This window comes from Oreochromis aureus, linkage group 20, assembly GCF_013358895.1.
Source record: "Oreochromis aureus strain Israel breed Guangdong linkage group 20, ZZ_aureus, whole genome shotgun sequence".
NCBI lineage: Eukaryota > Metazoa > Chordata > Actinopteri > Cichliformes > Cichlidae > Oreochromis > Oreochromis aureus.
Window position 1 is genome coordinate 1,454,214 of NC_052961.1, and position 17,534 is coordinate 1,471,747.

At 49.0% G+C, this 17,534-nt stretch overlaps 2 protein-coding genes and 1 long non-coding RNA gene across 7 annotated transcripts in view; 2 read left to right on the forward strand and 1 right to left on the reverse strand.

Annotated features, from left to right (window-relative positions):
- Positions 1–5,457, forward strand: part of LOC116328117 — a 24,679-nt gene extending 19,222 nt beyond the window's left edge. For all 5 annotated transcript variants that reach the window (XM_039604915.1, XM_039604916.1, XM_039604919.1 and 2 more), the window contains 8 exons: positions 2,518–2,602; positions 2,685–2,830; positions 3,012–3,102; positions 3,206–3,354; positions 3,466–3,551; positions 4,077–4,146; positions 4,227–4,348; positions 4,513–5,457. In XM_039604915.1, coding sequence (XP_039460849.1) covers positions 2,518–2,602; positions 2,685–2,830; positions 3,012–3,102; positions 3,206–3,354; positions 3,466–3,551; positions 4,077–4,146; positions 4,227–4,348; positions 4,513–4,750 — 987 coding nt within the window. In that variant the 3' untranslated portion in view covers positions 4,751–5,457. The remainder of the gene's footprint in view (positions 1–2,517; positions 2,603–2,684; positions 2,831–3,011; positions 3,103–3,205; positions 3,355–3,465; positions 3,552–4,076; positions 4,147–4,226; positions 4,349–4,512) is intronic.
- LOC120435389 overlaps positions 1–8,404 on the reverse strand; it is a 15,329-nt gene extending 6,925 nt beyond the window's left edge. Inside the window, exons 1-2 of the long non-coding RNA XR_005609696.1 lie at positions 7,360–8,404; positions 6,359–6,469 (exon numbers count right to left, since the gene is read on the reverse strand). This is a non-coding gene — a long non-coding RNA (uncharacterized LOC120435389). The remainder of the gene's footprint in view (positions 1–6,358; positions 6,470–7,359) is intronic.
- Positions 6,470–15,688, forward strand: LOC116328109 (microtubule-associated protein RP/EB family member 1). The gene is made up of 7 exons (XM_031749816.2): positions 6,470–6,622; positions 8,426–8,556; positions 9,183–9,328; positions 11,303–11,504; positions 11,615–11,724; positions 11,806–11,958; positions 12,544–15,688. Exons 2-7 carry the CDS (start codon positions 8,436–8,438, stop codon positions 12,586–12,588), a joined length of 777 nt encoding a protein of 258 aa, XP_031605676.1. The 5' UTR covers positions 6,470–6,622; positions 8,426–8,435; the 3' UTR covers positions 12,589–15,688.
- Positions 15,689–17,534: the final 1,846 nt, after the last annotated feature.

The window sequence follows — 17,534 nt, forward strand, 5'->3', positions numbered from 1 at the left end:
AGGCTCGTCTTGTTGATTATTCCCAGCTGTGTTCCCCACCTGTGTGCAATCTCCCTGTGTTTCCCTGTGTGTATTTAAGTCGCGTCCTCTGTCTTTGTAGTTTGGGCTGGTCCGTCTGTGTATCCACTATGTTCCACTCGTGTGTCTGGTGTTAGAATTTTAGTTTGTAAATAGTTGTAAATAGTCTTGTCATGTAGCAGTCGTGTATTTTGTTCACCTTGTACATATTCTTCACTGCAACAGCCTAGTAAGCGTGAGGAGCCATTTTTGTTGATTAAGTTTTCTCCTGTTTTTTGTTAGAAAGTTAGGTAAGTGGATTGTCTTTTGGTTGGTGTTTATTTTGTGTAGGAAAGCACAGGGACCAGTAGGGAGTTTTGTTTGTTATTTTTTGGCATTGCTCACAGCTGAAGCAAATAAATGGCTGCTTAGCATTTTAGAAGTTACTACTGTTTGGGTTTTTGCTTTGGTGGTGTGTGAGTGGGCCAACTTCTTGTTGCGTTCATATACGCCTAGAATAAGAATGTAACAGAATTGGGGGCTCGTCCGGGATTCATCTGTCTTCGCTGGAGGGTCCGAGGGACCGCTTCAGCATTCCGTCATCGCTGGAGGGTCCGAGCGGCCCGTCCGGCATTCATCTGTTTTCGCTGGAGGGTCCGAGGGACCGCTTCAGCATTCTGTCGTCGCTGGAGGGTCCGAGGGACCACTTCATCATTCGTCTTTGCTGGAGGGTCCGGAGGACCGCTTCAGCATTCTGTTTCAGCTGGAGGGTCCGAGGGGCCTGTCCAGCCTTCATTCGTCTCCGCTGGAGGGGTCCAAGGGGCCTGTCCAGCCAACATTCGTCTTCGCTGGAGGGTCCGAGGGGCCTGTCCAGCCTTCGTCCGTCTCCGCTGGAGGGTCCGAGGGACCGCTTCAGCATTCGTCCGTCTTCGCTGGAGGGTCCGAGGGACCGCTTCAGCATTCGCCCGTCTTCGCTGGAGGGTCCGAGGGACCGCTTCCGCTTCCTTCCGTTTCCGCTGGAGGGTCCAAGGGCCTGTCCAGCCAACGTCGTCTTCGCTGGAGGGTCCGAGGACCGCTTCCAGGGCCTCCGTCGCTGGAGGGCCAACGTCAGCCTTCTTCGCTGGAGGGTCCGAGGGGCCTGTCCAGCTTCGCTGGAGGGTCAGGGGCCTGTCCAGCCATCATTCGTCTTCGCTGGAGGGTCCGGAGGACGCTTCAGCATTCTGTTTCAGCTGGAGGGTCCGAGGGGCCTGTCCAGCCTTCATTAAATCTCGCTGGAGGGTCCAAGGGGCCTGTCCAGCCAACATTCGTCTTGTCTCCGCTGGAGGGGTCCAAGGGCCCTTGGACCTCCAGCGGAGACAGAAGGCTGAAGCGGTCCCTCGGACCCTCCAGCAGAGACGGACGAAGCCTGGACAGGCCCCTCGGACCCTCCAGCGAAGACGAATGTTGGCTGGACAGGCCCCTTGGACCCCTCCAGCGGAGACGAAGACGAATCCCGGACGAGCCCCCAATTCTGTTACGACCCGGCTCAAAGCCGCAACATAAAAGAATATGAATACCAGTTTGTGGGTGAGAAGAGGTTGGCTAAAAATGGCTGGTGCCACTAAGGCAAACACAACAAAAGAGATGGACAAAATGGTAAACTGAGAACTAAACTATACTGGGAAGACTAAACTACTGACCCTGAACAGAAACACAAACCTGAACACGAATAACAGCGAGCAGAAAACAGATGACGGTTGGGCAGCAGGGAAACACACGGATGAGACATGGTGGATACACAGACGGACCAGCCAAACTACAAAGACAGAGGACGCGACTTAAATACACACAGGAAACACAGGAGATTACACACAGGTGGGGAACACAGCTGGGAATAATCAACAAGACGAGACAGAGGTAAAACTGAACACACTCACATGAGACGCAGACCTTCACAATAAAACAGGAAACGAGAACAAATCCTTAAACATAACACAAAACAAAACACTGACAACATTAAATCGTAACACAAACAAACAAAACATTTTCAGATATATTTGTGGGTGTTTGTTTGTTTTGTGCTGTTCGAACACTAAAATGAGAGGACAGTGCCAGGAGCGGCCCACAGCTCGTTTCAGTTTGAAGCCCCTCCTTCCAGGTTTTCTCTGTAACAGCTGAAAACCGTTGTCGTTAGTGACCCCTGTGGCCATGTAGTGAACTGCAGTCATCACCCCAGCAGGATGAGTTCTGTGCTTCTGTGTTGTTTTATGTGTCTGTGTGTTTGTGTAGAGGTTTAAACTATGTTGGTGACACATTTACTTTAATTCTTTTTAAAATAAATATATTAGACTTAAAGTGTTGGTGTCTGCGTCCGATCCACTCAGGGTTACACTTTTTTACATCAGGATACGCGTCGTCCAGAACATCGAGTATTAACGTAATAAATAAGATAACTGTGTGTTATGAGTCACGCGTGACTTCCTGTCGTCTCGTCAGAAATCACACTGGCTCTTGTGTGACACTGAGTTTTTCTTGTTGTAGGAGCCTCACCGCGTTTACCCGTCCATCCCTGCAAACCTCCGCCGGCCCGTCAGAGTCCTGTCGCTGTTCGACGGCATCGGCACAGGTGAGCTTTACCTGCCCTTCTGCTCCTGTAAAACAGCCATATGCTCCTGCTTTTCCACACAGACCCTTCTTCTCTCCGTCAGGTTTCTACGTGCTCAAGGTCCTGGGCATCAAAATAGACAAATACATCGCCTCTGAGGTTTGCGAGGATTCGGTCGCCGTTGCCACCATCAACCACGACGGGAAGATCGTTCACATCGGAGACGTCCGGCACATCACTCAGGAACGTGTACGTCCTTCATAATTCCTCTTTCCACAGAGGACCCGGCTCCATTCTGTTTTCCTGAGCTGAGACAGAAGATTTAACTGAGTGTTTGATGGGTCAGAATATAGAAAGTGCTGCAATGGAGCCCCGCCCCCTGTCCCTGGGGATTTTCTCACCACGTCTTTGTGCTTCCTTGATTCTCCAGCTCGAGCAGTGGGGTCCTTTTGACCTGCTCATCGGCGGCAGCCCCTGTAACGACCTCTCCATCGTCAACCCGCTAAGGAAAGGCCTCTACGGTACGTTTCTGAAGCTCCTCCTGTCACACAGATGTGAGTGTCGGTGTCGGTCAGTGAGCTGGTTGTTGGTATTCATGTGTCACTTCCCTCTTCCCTCCTGCAGAGGGCACCGGGAGGCTTTTCTTTGATTACTACCGCATCCTTCAGTGGCTGAAGCCCAAAGAGGACGACCCGCGGCCGTTCTTCTGGCTGTACGAGAACACGGTCGCCATGAACACCTGCAACAAAATCAGCATCTGCCGCTTCCTGGAGGTCTGCACGTGCTCACTTCAGTTTGGATCCGTAACCCTCCGCTCTTCCTCTTCCTGTGTGCTTTCTTAGTTAAACTGACGAGGTGTAAACTGTGTCTTGTTCTTCTGACAGTGCAACCCGGTGATGGTGGACGCCATGCACGTAACTCCGGCCCGCAGAGCTCGCTACTTCTGGGGAAACATCCCGGGAATGAGGAGGTACGCGAACTTTAGCAACATTCTTTTTAATACCAGTGGAAATATTAGTCAGATATTTCATCTATTTATGGATTTCTGTGGAGTTTCCTTTGGAAGTGCGTCCTCCATGAATCGTGCATGTGGGGTTTGTGCGGAGCTCGGGGGTGAGCTGCACAGGACGGCAGCTGCTGCTTTTTATGAATCGCTGTGATTAAATCTGAAGCAAAGATCATTAGAGAGAAACGCCCGGTGAGGTGTGAGCGTAAGTTTCCCACCCCAGGAAGATAAAAGCTTTCCAATGGAAGAGTTTGTCTTTTGTCAGTGACGGCTGCTCGAGCTCAAACGGCTCAGCCGGCTCCCGGACGCAGAACCAAACTGGGATGGCCATAGCGACCCGAGAAGACAGGAAGGGCTGCGGCGGTTAGCAGCAACGAAACTTTCAAAATAAGAGCAAAATGGCAAGATTCTCTAAGGCCAAAAGGGGAAAAAAGGTCAAATGAGTTGCCGGATAAGCGTTATAAATAAAGTTTAACTTTTCACCCGCAGGCCCATCGTAGCCACCCAGAGCGACAAGCTGGACCTGCAGGAGTGCTTGGAGCTGGGCAGAAAGGCCACGGTGAGTGACTGAGTGTGCTCCTCGCTGTGATCCGTCCACAGCTGCTCGGCCACATGATCGTTCTCATGCTTTTGTTCCAGATGTGTAAGGTGAGGACCATCACCACCAATGCGAACTCCCTGAAACAAGGAAAAAATGTCAACAAGCTTCCCGTCCTCTACAACGGCAAAGAAGACAAACTCTGGATCACGGAGTTGGAAAGGTAGCAGACTGAAGGGTTGTAACGTCCCTCGTCCACTCGTCTCTAACAGCCTGTGGGCTGATTTCTGTGGATCCACTGAGGTTTTATCTGAGCAACGAGCAGTTCCTGAGTGTTGTCCTGTTAGACGGGTGGATTATTAAAGGTGTCCTCCTTCCTTCCTGCAGAGTCTTCGGGTTCCCCAAACACTACACCGACGTGAGGGACATGAACCGGCAGCAGCGGCAGAAGGTGCTCGGGAAGGCATGGTGCGTCCCTGTCGTCCGTCACCTGTTGGCCCCCCTGAAGGACTACTTCACCTGTGAGGACCTGTCTCCTCTAACCACAGCCTCCTCCACCACCTCCTCCTCCTGCTCCTCCTCACAGTCCTCCATTGCCTCTGCAGAGCAGCAGCTGTCAGGTTAGGAGGAGGCACTACCGTTCAGATGGAGTCGTTTGATCAGCGACACACTGCTGACGTGTCAGTTTGTGCGCAGGTGTCTGGACATGTTGACTCTTTATTTATCGCCTATGAAGTCATGCATGTCAAACTCAAACACAGGCTGTGGAAACCTGTGTGTGCTCAGGTGCTTTTAGACTCTACCTCCAATAAAACTGTGACGACTCAAAGGTTGAAGTCCTTTGTTACTGAGGTGCTCGCTGATGATGATGATGTCGATGATGAACTGTGTGTTTCTGTAATGAAGCTGTAACCAGGTGCTTTCCTTAAATTATCCCTCCCTCCCTTAATTGTGCTGTTGTTGGTGTAAATCGGTTAAACTGTGAGTGCGACCGTGACACACACGTCACTTTATGTTCTTAATATTTCACACAGGACTGATCTGTGGATGTTGACTTCATTTGTATTATTTGGTTTGCAGTTTTTCTATCAGCTATTTCATGTCTGTGTGAAGCGCTCAGCTCGTCTGTGACTTCAGTCTCAGGGATTCGAAGCAAGTGAGGAAAACCAATCAGACGGAGCCGACGTGACAAACATTTCTGTTCAAATGTTGCTCAGACGTTTAAACCTCACAGTTAAACATCATCACCTCACCATCTTTGTTTGCTTATTGAAATGTCAAAGTAACTTTATGTAAGATTGTTAATTTTCAATAAACATGAATCAAATCTCACTCTGAAGAAGCGTCTGTCTTTGTCCGCAGCGGAGTTTATAGCCTGTAGGTGGCGCTACGCTCACAGAGCATAAGCAGCTGTGCTCATTTCTGTCTCATTTGTCACAGTGCACGTCCTCTACTCCTTGCATCTTAGTCCCTCCCACCTTAGAAACAAGGACAGGTGGGGCAGCGGGCATCCTTGCCTGAGAGGCTCGTGATGTCAGCGTGATGTAAGCAGCAGCGTCAGTAATACCTTAGTTTGCTGCATTTTATGATCTCAGGTATAACCGAGCTTATTTTGTTTATTTTCACATTCATGAAACTCCCAGCATGCATCAGTGCGACGGACACCAGGCTTCAGTGCCACACACAGTGGAGGCCACAGTCCACTCACCAGCCACTTCATTAGGTACGCCTCTTCAACTGCCCATCACACAAATGTCTTGTCGGCCGATCGTGTGGCAGCAACTCACACACGGTGATGACGACCTGCTGAAGTTCAAACTGAGACGATGAAGATTTCGGTGAATGTGCTGTGATTCTGTACCAACAGATTCAGACAAAACAGCAGCGGTGGCCATTTTTCAGTAAAACAAGTTTCTCTCTGTAGGACTTTTCTCTTGTGGTCTATATTTGGCTTTAAGCTCCTAAAATCTCCACGTAAATGTCACTAAGCTGTTCTCATATTCAACTTCCTGTGATAGCAGGGTGAGGGCCTGCTCCTGCAGGAGGTGGGAGTGCAAAGACATGTTTCTGTGTGACTGCAGGAAAAAAATGATGTTACTATGGTTACTGGGATGTTGATACGTCACTGGCTGACGTAAACCTGACCCGCTGCTCCTGTAATATGAGGATGTTTTTGTCGTGAATGAATTAATTTATTGATGAAAATAATCCTTTTTATGAATAATGACCTCACCAAAGTACATTTTATTCTGACGTCTCCGTTTCCGTCCGTCTACTTCCGTCCGCCGTCCTTACGTTTAGGCGTTTCCCTTTACGTTCTGACGTCATCTCATCGCTCCTTCCGCTGCCGGTAGAGTGGACGTGAGGAAGAGAAGAAAAAAGCAGAAGAGGAACAAACGTCGAAACGAGCGCAGGTTGTTTTTTTTATGAGAAACATTCCCCGCCGAGAAGACTAAAAGCTCCAAGTCCGAGAACCGCAACAGAAAGCCGGCTGCAGGTAGGTTTGAAGCCGGCCGGAGCGGCTGGATAACGGCGGCGCGCTCTGTTAGCTTCAGTGTTAGCATGTAGCTAGAACCGTGCGATCCCGGAGCCTCGGACCGGGCACCCCGGGGCCGGGCTCCAGCTCGGGCAGCTGCCGGCACAGTGACGGTTTAAACGGCTCTTATCCGCGGAGGTTTGTATCAATAATGGCCGAGGCTAACGGGAGCTAACCGGGCGGTGCTTCAGGGCGGGGGGGACCGCCTGCAGGTCCGGGGAGTGACTGACTCAGTCAGCCGGTGCGGGCGCGTTTAGCCGATGACCGAGCTTTCTAATATTAACACAGCTAACGGTCAGATAGCGGAGCTCGGCCAGTGTCCGCCCAGTGAGCCGGACGCCGACCTGTTCGGTGATTGGAGTCGCGGACCTGACGCTGCTGATCACCGCTAATGTTAGCAGCGTGTGGCTAACGGTCACTTCCTCACAGCTGAAAAACCCGGACTCATCCACACCACCCTAGACCTCACCTGGTCAGCTACAGAGGCCACTGCCCACCTTTAAAACTTTTGTTCCTCTGAATAAAGAAAACGAAAATCTGAATTTAACAGCAACAATAAAATCAACTTTTCTCCTTTGAGAAATATGCTAATCTGCAGTTACTGGAGATGATGTTTGAATAATATTTGAATAAATGTTGGAAGATGGTTTGTTTGTGATGAGGAAAATAAAAAAACCCAACAAAAACATCACTGTTACCTTCAGACTGACAGCTGATGGGCTCATTGTTTATTAACCTTCATGACCTGGTTGGTACCTCGCTATACATGACTCCGCCCACTGTCTGCTCAGCTTCCTGTAAGCAGCTGTAAGCATGATGACACTGTTGCTGAATCATACAAAGATTTTATAGCAACATTCACAGTGATGTCACTAAATAACATCAGCCGAGGGACTTGTCAGTGTTTACTACCTGCGCAGGTGCATTTGCTCACTCATCAAGCTGCACTACTGTTATGTCTGCTGTAGTTTTTCTGCTGGCCATCGATGGCATCCAGGTTCCTCTCCTGAGAGGATCTCTTGGTGTGAATGCTGCTTTCAGTCGACTCCTACAATAACCACATATTTTGGCCTTTAAGATGTGACAGCTGACCACATCTGTACATCATGTAGCGCTGACCTCCAGCTGCAGAGGACATACCTGAAACACGCCTCCTCGGGAATGCTGTCTGTTTAGTTTGTGATTTCTGCGGCTGACCCAGAAAACCGTGACTGCTGTAGATAAAATGCTTTGAGTTTTAAATTGTGCTCATCTGGGAGGTTTCTATCTGGGTGTGCCTGCAGTCTCGTCCTCAGCGGCAGATTAAATGTTGACTGAAGGTTGCAGCTCGTTATCTGACGCAGAGCCACAGACGGGCCTGCAAGTACGAGCAAACGCCAAAGAGTCGGTTCAGATGCATATTTCACCCGTTTCCGTCACAAAAGGACAGGAAGTCGTGCTTTTTTTTTTTGTTTGTTTGTCTTGTCTGAGAAACAGATTCTGAGCTCTCTGTCATCAAACTGTACTTCATGTCCTCTGTTCTGAAATTTGACAAACCAAAACAATTACTTTTATCAAATTAATCGATAAAGAAGTTCAGTGTTTACACGGAGTAGAGGATTTATCTCATCGGGTCGTCCTCATTGATGAGGTCCTGATCGTGTTATTGATGAGCAGGTTTAAAGTGACAGTAACAACCTAACGAGCTGTCGGTGTGATGTTCTGCTACCGTCTGTCTCCTGTCACAGTCAGTCACCATATAAGTGTGTGTGTGTGTGTGATCAGGTGACCGACGATGGCTGTGAACGTGTACTCGACCTCAGTGACCAGCGACAACTTAAGTCGCCACGACATGCTCGTGTGGATCAACGAGTCTCTACAGATGAACCTCACCAAGATAGAAATGCTGTGCTCAGGTAAGTGACGCCTTTCAGCACACTGTGTCCCATTCTCTTAAATCTGCAGCTTGCTGAGGGACCACCTTCAGATTTGACACCTAAACGGTGATGATCCGATTAGGGTCTACAAACCCTTTATTGACCCTTTCACTGTTGAACAGATTCAGTCTCACTAACCTTTCTGTGGCCTCACGCTCTTCTCGTCCTGTATCCTGAGCCGTTAGCATGTGACTTCTATCACTGCGTGGGTCACATCACACAGCAAACAGGAAAGAGACGATTAAAGCGATTTCTAAAATCAAATGTGCAGTTTGTCAGTTTGGACTTCTTTGTAAAACATTAAATATATTTGTGCACATAAACTAAATCGTCCTCAGTGTTCGTGGCCTCTTGCAACGCTGATGTGGAAGGTCACTTTGCTCTTATTTTGAAAGTTAAGCCTATTCTAAGCATTCTACCTTCCTGTTTTCGGCTGTTTGGCGAATGCGAGGTGTGGATTCAGGTTGACGGCGTGCAGCAGGAGTGAGCTGTTAGTAACCCCGCCCTCTTTGTTTCACACCACCTGCCCGCACGTGTGGTGTGTGACGCCTCTGTTGACACGGTGTTTCCTCTCCGCCTGTAGTCAAAGTGTTTCCTGTGTCCAGGTGCTGCTTACTGCCAGTTCATGGACATGCTGTTTCCCAACTCTGTGCCTTTGAAGAAAGTGAAGTTCGGGGCCAAGCTCGAGCACGAGTACATCCACAACTTCAAGCTTCTGCAGGTGGCCTTCAAAAAGATGGGTGTCGACAAAGTAAGTCATGCAGCTCATTGACGAGTTTCTGTTGACGGTCACGCCGATCCTCAGATGTTGCGATCATGTGTTTCAAAGATGCAGACAATAATAATAACGTGTTTGACGACTGTAATCGTGTTCATACGGATGCAGACTGCACCGCTCTGTTGTGAAGCCGTTTTGCTCGCAGTGCGTGATGTCGCTGGTTCTTTACGTCGCAGTATGAAGAGAGACGGCTGTTGCTGTGAACTGATGTTATATTAAAACATGGAGGATTACGGGAGCAGGTGGGAGGTGGTTAAAGCACCTTTTACTGCGATGATCGGCTGTCGTTGAAGCTCTCGTTCGGGTCGTTTTCATAATAAATTTCCTTCCTGTGGTTTCCTAGTGAAGGTCTTTTGTTGTGAAGCAGCCGCAGGAAGCGTTGGCGTAACAGGAGCAGGGGTGTGTTCGGCCTGAGCGACGTGAATCACGCTGAGGATTAGCGAGGATTTGGTTTCTGTGGGAACTCCACAGCTAATTACATGCTACACTGTTCCTGCCACAGTGAAGTCATTCAGCTGAAGCAAGGACACAAATCCTGCGTACAGCGCGAACACGAGGAAGTGCGGCTGACCCCGGCTGCGAGTCATGGCCTCTGAGCGCTGTTTTACAGAGACGCCACTGCTGACGCCACGTCCACTCTGATACGACGGTTTGATTGACGAGCACAGAAAACGGATTTTCTGTCGGAGCTGAGAGCAAACGAGCGTCGTGCTCAGCTGATCTCTGAGCTCAGTAAACACTGACCTGATGACTTTATGCTCTCAGTCCCAATGAATAAAGTATGAAGTTCAGGAAGTGATGGTCCCGTTAGAGTCATAAAAACCAGTGAAGCAGAGGAGTGTGGACATGTCGGCGCAGCTCAGGAAATGTCCCAGCGAGCTTTGAAAGCTCACGTTTGCTTTGTATTTCTTTTTACTCGCGCTGTTTAAAAGGTTTAAAGAGAGCGCAAACATAAAGGCAGCCGAGGAGCTCCGCGCTCCCTCGCCGACAGCTGTGATCTGTAACCAAACACCTGTTCTTACAGCAGTGTGTGAATCAGACCGGACTCTGCTTTGTGCTCGGCTGGCTGCACATCTTTGAGGGTTGAAAAAAGCTCCTCAAACCTTTGAAAGTCTGTTTGACTTTCACTTTGTCTCTTTTATTCGCCTTAGTGGAAGTTTCTTTGTTTCTACTGCTTCCTGTTCTCTGATCTTTTTAGCAAACTGAGCTTCATTAATGTCGGCTCAGTTTGTCCTCTGAATCCAAACGCGTTTTTTCTAGATGATCTCTGAGCTCCTTCCAGAGGGTTTTTAACACCGTGCGCTTCAGACGTGCACATGTGGTGAAGTCCAAAGAGCTGCAGAGACAATCCTGCTGTAGCTCGACGGGTGGAGACAAGAACGTTGAATTCGTGAATCTTCTAGATGAGGCGCTTGTTTGGAGCGAGCGGTGGTGGTGAGCTGGTGCAGAAACACAAACCTGATTGTTCTGAACGGTTAATTTCATTTTGGCAAATGACAAAACTGAAAGAATGAACACATCAGGTGGTTTTAATCACAGCGTTGATTAATTAAAGGTTAAAACACCAACATCATGGGGGAACTCCAGGGCCGGCGTCCTGCAGGCTTTAGACATGTCAGCTAATGTAAATGGCTAAATGATGTTGACCCAGAGGCGTGGTCATGAACTAATCATCTGATTCAGGTGTGTTGACCCAGGGTGAGATCTAAAACCTGCAGGACACCGGCCCTCGAGGCCTGGAGTTGGACACCGCTGCTGTAGACGGTTTAACGGGACTAACAGGGTGGGACTAACATCCGTCGAACTTTAAATGTCAAAGAGACAGAAGTGATTAAAACTGAGTTTCTGTGTAAACTCTGCAGTCGTGCGCACACCTGGACCGAGCAGGTCAAAGTCGGAGCCCCGCTAACAGCCCGCCGCCTGGCGCCGTCTCCTCGTCTCTTCCAGATCATTCCGGTGGACAAACTGGTGAAGGGGAAGTTCCAGGATAACTTCGAGTTCGTACAGTGGTTCAAGAAGTTCTTCGACGCCAACTACGACGGAAAGGAGTACGACCCCGTGGAGGCGAGACAGGGGCAGGACGCCATGCCCACCCCCAACCCCGCCACATCAGCTCTAAACAAACCACCCAAAAAGGCCCTCAATCAAGGTAAGAGCCGGCTCGTCTGATTGGTCCAAGTTTGGATGGGTGACGGTTACAGACAGGTTCAGAAGCGCTGAAGTTTTTATTGTGTCGGTGACCTTCTAATGTCTCCTCAGCTCCTCAGAGGCCTCCTGTGGCTAAGGTGGCGCCCAAGGTGGCTCCGGTCAGCGCGAAGAAGGCGGGGACGGGAGGAAACGACGAGGAGATGGCTGAGCTCATCAATGAGGTCAGAGGGCAGACTGTCGCCTTTGTAAGGACGATGGCGAGGCGAGGAGTTCTGATCAGGTGTCTTTATCTTCGTCCACAGATGGAGATGCTGAAATCCACCATCCAAGACATGGAGAAGGAGAGAGACTTTTATTTTGGAAAGCTGAGGAACATCGAGCTGATCTGCCAGGAGAAGGAAGGCGAGGGCGACCCGACGCTGCAGAGGATCGTCGACATCCTCTACGCCACAGACGTGAGTGATCAGCTTTCAAAAATTCATGAATCACGTTTACGGGCTAAAATTACAGAACGTTCAAACCCGGAGGATCCGTTTTTACTCTGCAGCTCAGATATGACACACCAGACATCCCTCATACCTGATTGGCTGAAACGTGCTCCGCTTTCCTCACAGGAAGTGCCATTTGTTGCTGTGTGAACAGCTGCTGTGGATTCCTGCAGAGGCATGCAGCTCGCTGTCAGCCTCCCACGCTGCTACTTCATTTACACACTTTTATTATGATCGTTTCTTACGCAGATGAATATTCTCGTTTTTTTTTAAACGCGCTCTTTGTTTGTGTGGTTTGTGGCTCTCGGCCACAGGCGATCCCAAAACTTCCAAAAGCTCCTCGGGAAGGATCCCAAACACAAGTCGGCACTTTGAGTGCTTCTTTTTTTTAATGGCACCACCTCATTGGACACACACACACACACACACACACACACACACACACTTTTATTTGATATAATGCAGCGCGGCACATGATTGGTTTGTAGTGCAAACAGGAAGTGACATGACGTGCTGAGCCTAAAACTGTGTCCCGTCTGCGTTTGTCTCCAGGAGGGCTTCGTCATACCGGACGCTGAGGATCAGGAGGAGTTTTAATATTCAAGACTGCAGCAACGTTTCTCGTAGACGTCCTCGCCCACCAACCCGCCTCCACACCCCGATCAAGCCGAGCCTTTGGTTTTTATATCCAGCGCTGAACCCGGTCTCAGCTTGACCCCCCCGCTGGACTTCTCCTTCTTCTCGCCTTCGACAAACATCCTTTACCACGAAGCCTCGGCCCCGCCTCTCTCCTGTTACTCCATCTTTCCCAAAACCGGATGGTGCCAACAAACATATCTGGTGTTTGTAACGAACTTTGATTTGAAAACACGGTGACGATGTTCTCTGTGTGTGTGTGTGTGTGTGTGTGTGTGTGTGTGTGTGTGTGTGTGTGTGTTTGAAACGAAATGTGGAGATCCTCCTCCGCAGACCCGGCCGACTTCCCAAACTAATCCCGACACATTCCCAGCGAACCCGCTGAGCGTTTGTGCGGGTTTAGTCTGGGACGCGGCGGCGGCGGCTTGTCTGCTGGCCTTCTTCCACCATGTTTATTTGTGCTGAGCTTTTGTAAATTGATGCTCCTGTTCATCACGCCTCCCACCTCTCCACTGGTTGTGTTTTTGTGTTTGGCACGTGTTGTTCACCTTTCTGATCGCAGCCACGTCAGCGCAGAGATTTTTTCCCCCACACTGAAAATATTCCTCGTAGCACATCGGACACGTCAGGCTTCCTAACAAACTCCAGGACACGTTTGCGTTTCACAGCCTTCTGATCAACACGCCAATGTTTAGTAAAAAAACAAAACAAAACCAGGTTGTTTTGTACGTTTTTGTCTGTTTCCTACAGCGGCGCTTAAACACCACGGGAAATCCAAACGCTGTGCGCTCCAAGCCGAAACCCGACTGAGTCCGCTCAGTGACGAGCAGCTGGGGGCAGAGGGTGGGGTACCTCCACCCTCAGGCTGTGCTGTCATTGACTCCGCCCCTCTGATGCACTCGCTGTAACCTTAAACAACCCCCTCTTTGGTCTGCACGGCAGTCGGCTCATCTTCAATCTCTGCCCGCGGGGGTTAAAAGCCTGTCCGGCTCCCTCGGGCTCGCGGCCGATTGGGTCCGTCTGTAGACACTTCCTGTTAAAGTTCGGCGTCGGTGTTTAGGCGTGTTGCTTAGCGTGCTGGAGGAAGCGTGTGGGAATCACTGCAGGTCCGTATACATGTCCCTGCAGCGCTCTGTCGTGGGTCTGACTGGAGCCCAGTTTCTGAGATGTTCCATCGATGGCCTTATTCTTTCTTTACTGTGTGTGTGTGTGTGTGTGTGTGTGTGTGTGTCTGCTGTTTGTGCGTTTACTGTCAGTCTGGAGGTCGTTGTGGGGAAACGCTCGGCATCCGTCTTCCATCAAACGCTCCCAAAAGTGTCCGGCTGAGGCTCGGTCCGCTCTGCTGCTTGTTGCCTTCAGCGTCTCTGATTTGACCTCCAGTCTCTTCATTTCTCCATCTTACTTTTTCAGAATGTATTTTTTGAAGAGCGGGCGGAGCCTCTGAGCCTCGTGGTGGGGTTGCCGGCTGGTTGGGGTGGGGTTCTGTGCTGCAGCACGCTGTTCCATTCAGACCTGAGGAGGAAAACTGAAAGTAGTCTCCTAGTTTTAGTGGTAGTCTGGCTTCTGATTAATGTGACTGAAGTGAAAGTTCATAAAGGCACAGAAACAGGTTTGAAAGCTCTGCAGGGATGTCTCTTTCCAGAAGAATGTGAACCACGTAAAAAGAAAAAGCACTCGGACCTGGTCGGGAGACGTTTCATGCAGGAACTATTTTCCCTCTGCCGTCTCCATCCATCGGTTACAGCTCTCTCTCACGGGCGGAGGGACACGAGTGTGGAAAGAGACATTTCTGCATTCTTTAAAAAAAAATTAAAGAACGTTTTAATTTTTTTATTTGTTTACATTTCTTTTTTTCTAATTTTATTTTTTGCGTGTGCCGCTTGGCTCCATCACAGTGACGAGTGGGCGGAGTTCAGGCTGGATCAGAAGCCCTGAAGGCTGGGTGGAGGTGGGTGGGGGTGAAGACGATTAAACATTAAACTTTATTTTGGCACGTTTGTCCGAATGAATTTGTTGAAACTTTTGCTGGCGTCACATTAAAGCTGGTGGCGTGAGGAACTGGAGGCGGAGCTTCCCTATAGACGATGTCAGCAGCGTCCACTGCTCTCCACCTGCAGCGTTCCAGTCTGTCATGTAGTGAGTTGAGGCTCTCAGGTGGAATTATGCTGACCCCAGTAAGGCCCGCTCCTCCAAACCACTAAAAATCCTTCAGTAAACGTCACACGAGGCTCTGAGCTGTTAGGAAATAAACGACAACTCGGCGTGAAACTGTGACTTCCTGTGTGAAACTTTCTTTGGAGATGATTAGAGGATCGTATCGAGCAGGAAGTGGACTTTGGGTTTGGTTCCAAAAATGCCCCTTTGTGCTCTGAGGCGTGTGATGTTGAGCCTTATTTAAAAGTCCAACCAGATCCTCACAAGAACAGCACGGTGGCATCGCTGCGTCCAAACTTACCGCTGTCTTCAGTAGCATAAAAGTCGTCTTCAGCCGGTAACCCTCCGCCATGTTTGGCTCTCAGCAGTTAATGAGGTAATGGTCCTCTTCTTCCACCCCTGTGGTCCCAGTAGCCAATCCAGAGCTGGCACTGAGCATCTTCACCTGGAAACAGCTGCTCTGTTCTCAGAGAACGGCGAGGTCCCAACTGGTGGAAGAGCAGGAACCAGTGCCAACATCAGGTGACCAGTTTAGCGGTGCTTCTGTCTTTGTGCTGATAGTTTCGGACAGTCGGCCGGTTTTTGTTTTCACGTCTGAACGCGGACTGCGGTCTGCTTTAACGATAATAAGTGTGTCTCTGTAAGTGTTAGAAGGACTGTGGTGGTGTTTCATGTCTGACTGTGGTACAGAACGTGTCTGAGCAAAGGGAAATACTCGCTTTAAAGGTAATGATGCTTGACCGACCTCCGACCTCTCTCCCCTTTTAACGGTCTGTGCCGATAAGCGTGCACGCCGCGGGCCGAGCGCCACCCGAGTCTTCTCTGTCCGGGCTTCTCTCTCTCTGTGTTTGTTATACTTCTTTAATAAAGTTTCGTACAGACAATAAAACAGTATTTCCACGCCTGAGTCGGCTGTTTTTCCTCCTTTCCACAGAATCGCGCTCCCACTTTGTCAAAAACATTTAAAGAGGCAGTGACAGGAAAGCGATCCGTCAGGTGTTTGTTAAAAGCCACTCCCACTCTGAGAGCCAGCAAAGCTGACAGCACAATGGTGGTTTTGTCTGCTGGGTTTTGAGTCTAACATCTGCAGGAGGTCCAGATGTTCTCCTGAAGCAGCGATGATGTGAGTCACAGCAGAGCTGAGCTCACTCCTCTGCTCTCTTCCCAGATGTGCCTCCATGATTCCAGCTGCTGATGTTAGCTCTGAGACGGCGAGGCTCTTTCTGCTCTGTCAGCAGCTGTCTGTGAGTGGATGATGATGATGATGATGAGCTACAGATATGTTTCGGGTTCGATTGTCAGCTAACTCTGATAATCACAAAGATCTTGAATCCTTAAAGGCCAAAACTGTAAATGTGTTAGTAAAAGTCTCCACACCGACCACCTGAAGCTGGCCTTGGTTTAACTGGAGGAAAGCTTTTTAGTGTTTATCCACTGGTGTGTGTGAACGTCACGAGAGCACGGATCCATCCGGCCTGCGTCCGTGTTCAGGCTGCTGATGGTGGGGTTTCAGGACCAGTCGACCATCGTTTAAGCTCCACGCCTGCCCGGGGGCTGGTTGTGACGGCGTCATTGGAATACTTTATTAATCCCAGATTTCCGACATTTCAAAGCTCAGACCAAACTGGTTTCCTCACCACAACGATGAGTTCGCTGTCCTCGGACGACCTCCGCACTCACAGATCTCAGTGTGGCAGAGCAGCTTTGGGATGTTTGGGAGATTCTCATCATGGGTGCAGCAGCTGTGTGATGATGTCATGTCACCAGAATATATTGTTGAATCTGAGCCATGAAGAATTAAAGGTCCAGCCCAGTACTACCAAGGTGTACTTAATAAAGTGGCTGGTGAGCTGATTGCAGTAGAAAGTGTTCACTTGTGATTCTCCCAGCTGAAACAGCCGCGCCACAGAGAACAAAACCTCTGGTTGACCTTTGACACTCAGTGCCCCAAAGCAGAGACATCAGAAAAGAGACTCATGAAGTGACACAGCAGGAGGAGGCGGCGTCTGAAGTCTGCTGCCACCGCTCGCCGTCCTGCAGAATAAAACCTCTGATTAGGAGGAGACTGAGTGATAAATGTATAGATAAAGATTTTTTTCTTTCATGAGGATCAATAACGGATCATGAGCTTCTAAGACCTCTGACCTGTCTCAGAGAAAGACTAAAAATGAAATGCTACCAGATTCACTCAAATACTTAAATAATAAATAGATAAAAATATGATATGAGGGAATGCTGTAATAGAGAGCTGCGCCCACAAGGGTGCAGCATTGGACAGTTATCAATAATCCAAGGAAAAATGGAACTAACCTCAAACATCATCCTTCCATTCACTTACCACTTCTTAAATTGCAAAATTTATTTGAGTAATTTGGAAAATTTACTTTTGAGTAATTCATTCAAGGATGAAGATTGGTAGATTTTCTGAGAATAAAGTGAAACATTTTATCTGTCTGGGAGAAAATTGTATTTAGGAACATTCAAGGCAATAGCACTGTGTGTCCTTAAGAATTATAAGTGCAAAATGTTGAAGTAGATTTTCTGAGGTCAGAATAAAGACCAACACACAGAAACATTTACAACGATAACACAGTCTAGAACGGATGGAAAACTTTGTTTACACTTAATCACTTTAAGCATATTTGCACCCACCTAATGTGGTTTGTGATTCCATTTCCATTTAAAGAGCTGTTAACCTGGGATATCTTAGCACTGTGTGTCATATATATTTTATCTTAAGCTAAAATTATAAG

Excerpts from the sequence above, each read along its gene's own strand:
- LOC116328109 (XM_031749816.2), top strand. The coding sequence starts at position 8,436 with ATGGCTGTGAACGTGTACTCGACCTCAGTGACCAGCGACAACTTAAGT. Across the intron at positions 9,329-11,302 it reads AAAAGATGGGTGTCGACAAA|ATCATTCCGGTGGACAAACT; the intron begins GTAAGTCATGCA and ends CGTCTCTTCCAG. Across the intron at positions 11,959-12,543 it reads ACATCCTCTACGCCACAGAC|GAGGGCTTCGTCATACCGGA; the intron begins GTGAGTGATCAG and ends GTTTGTCTCCAG.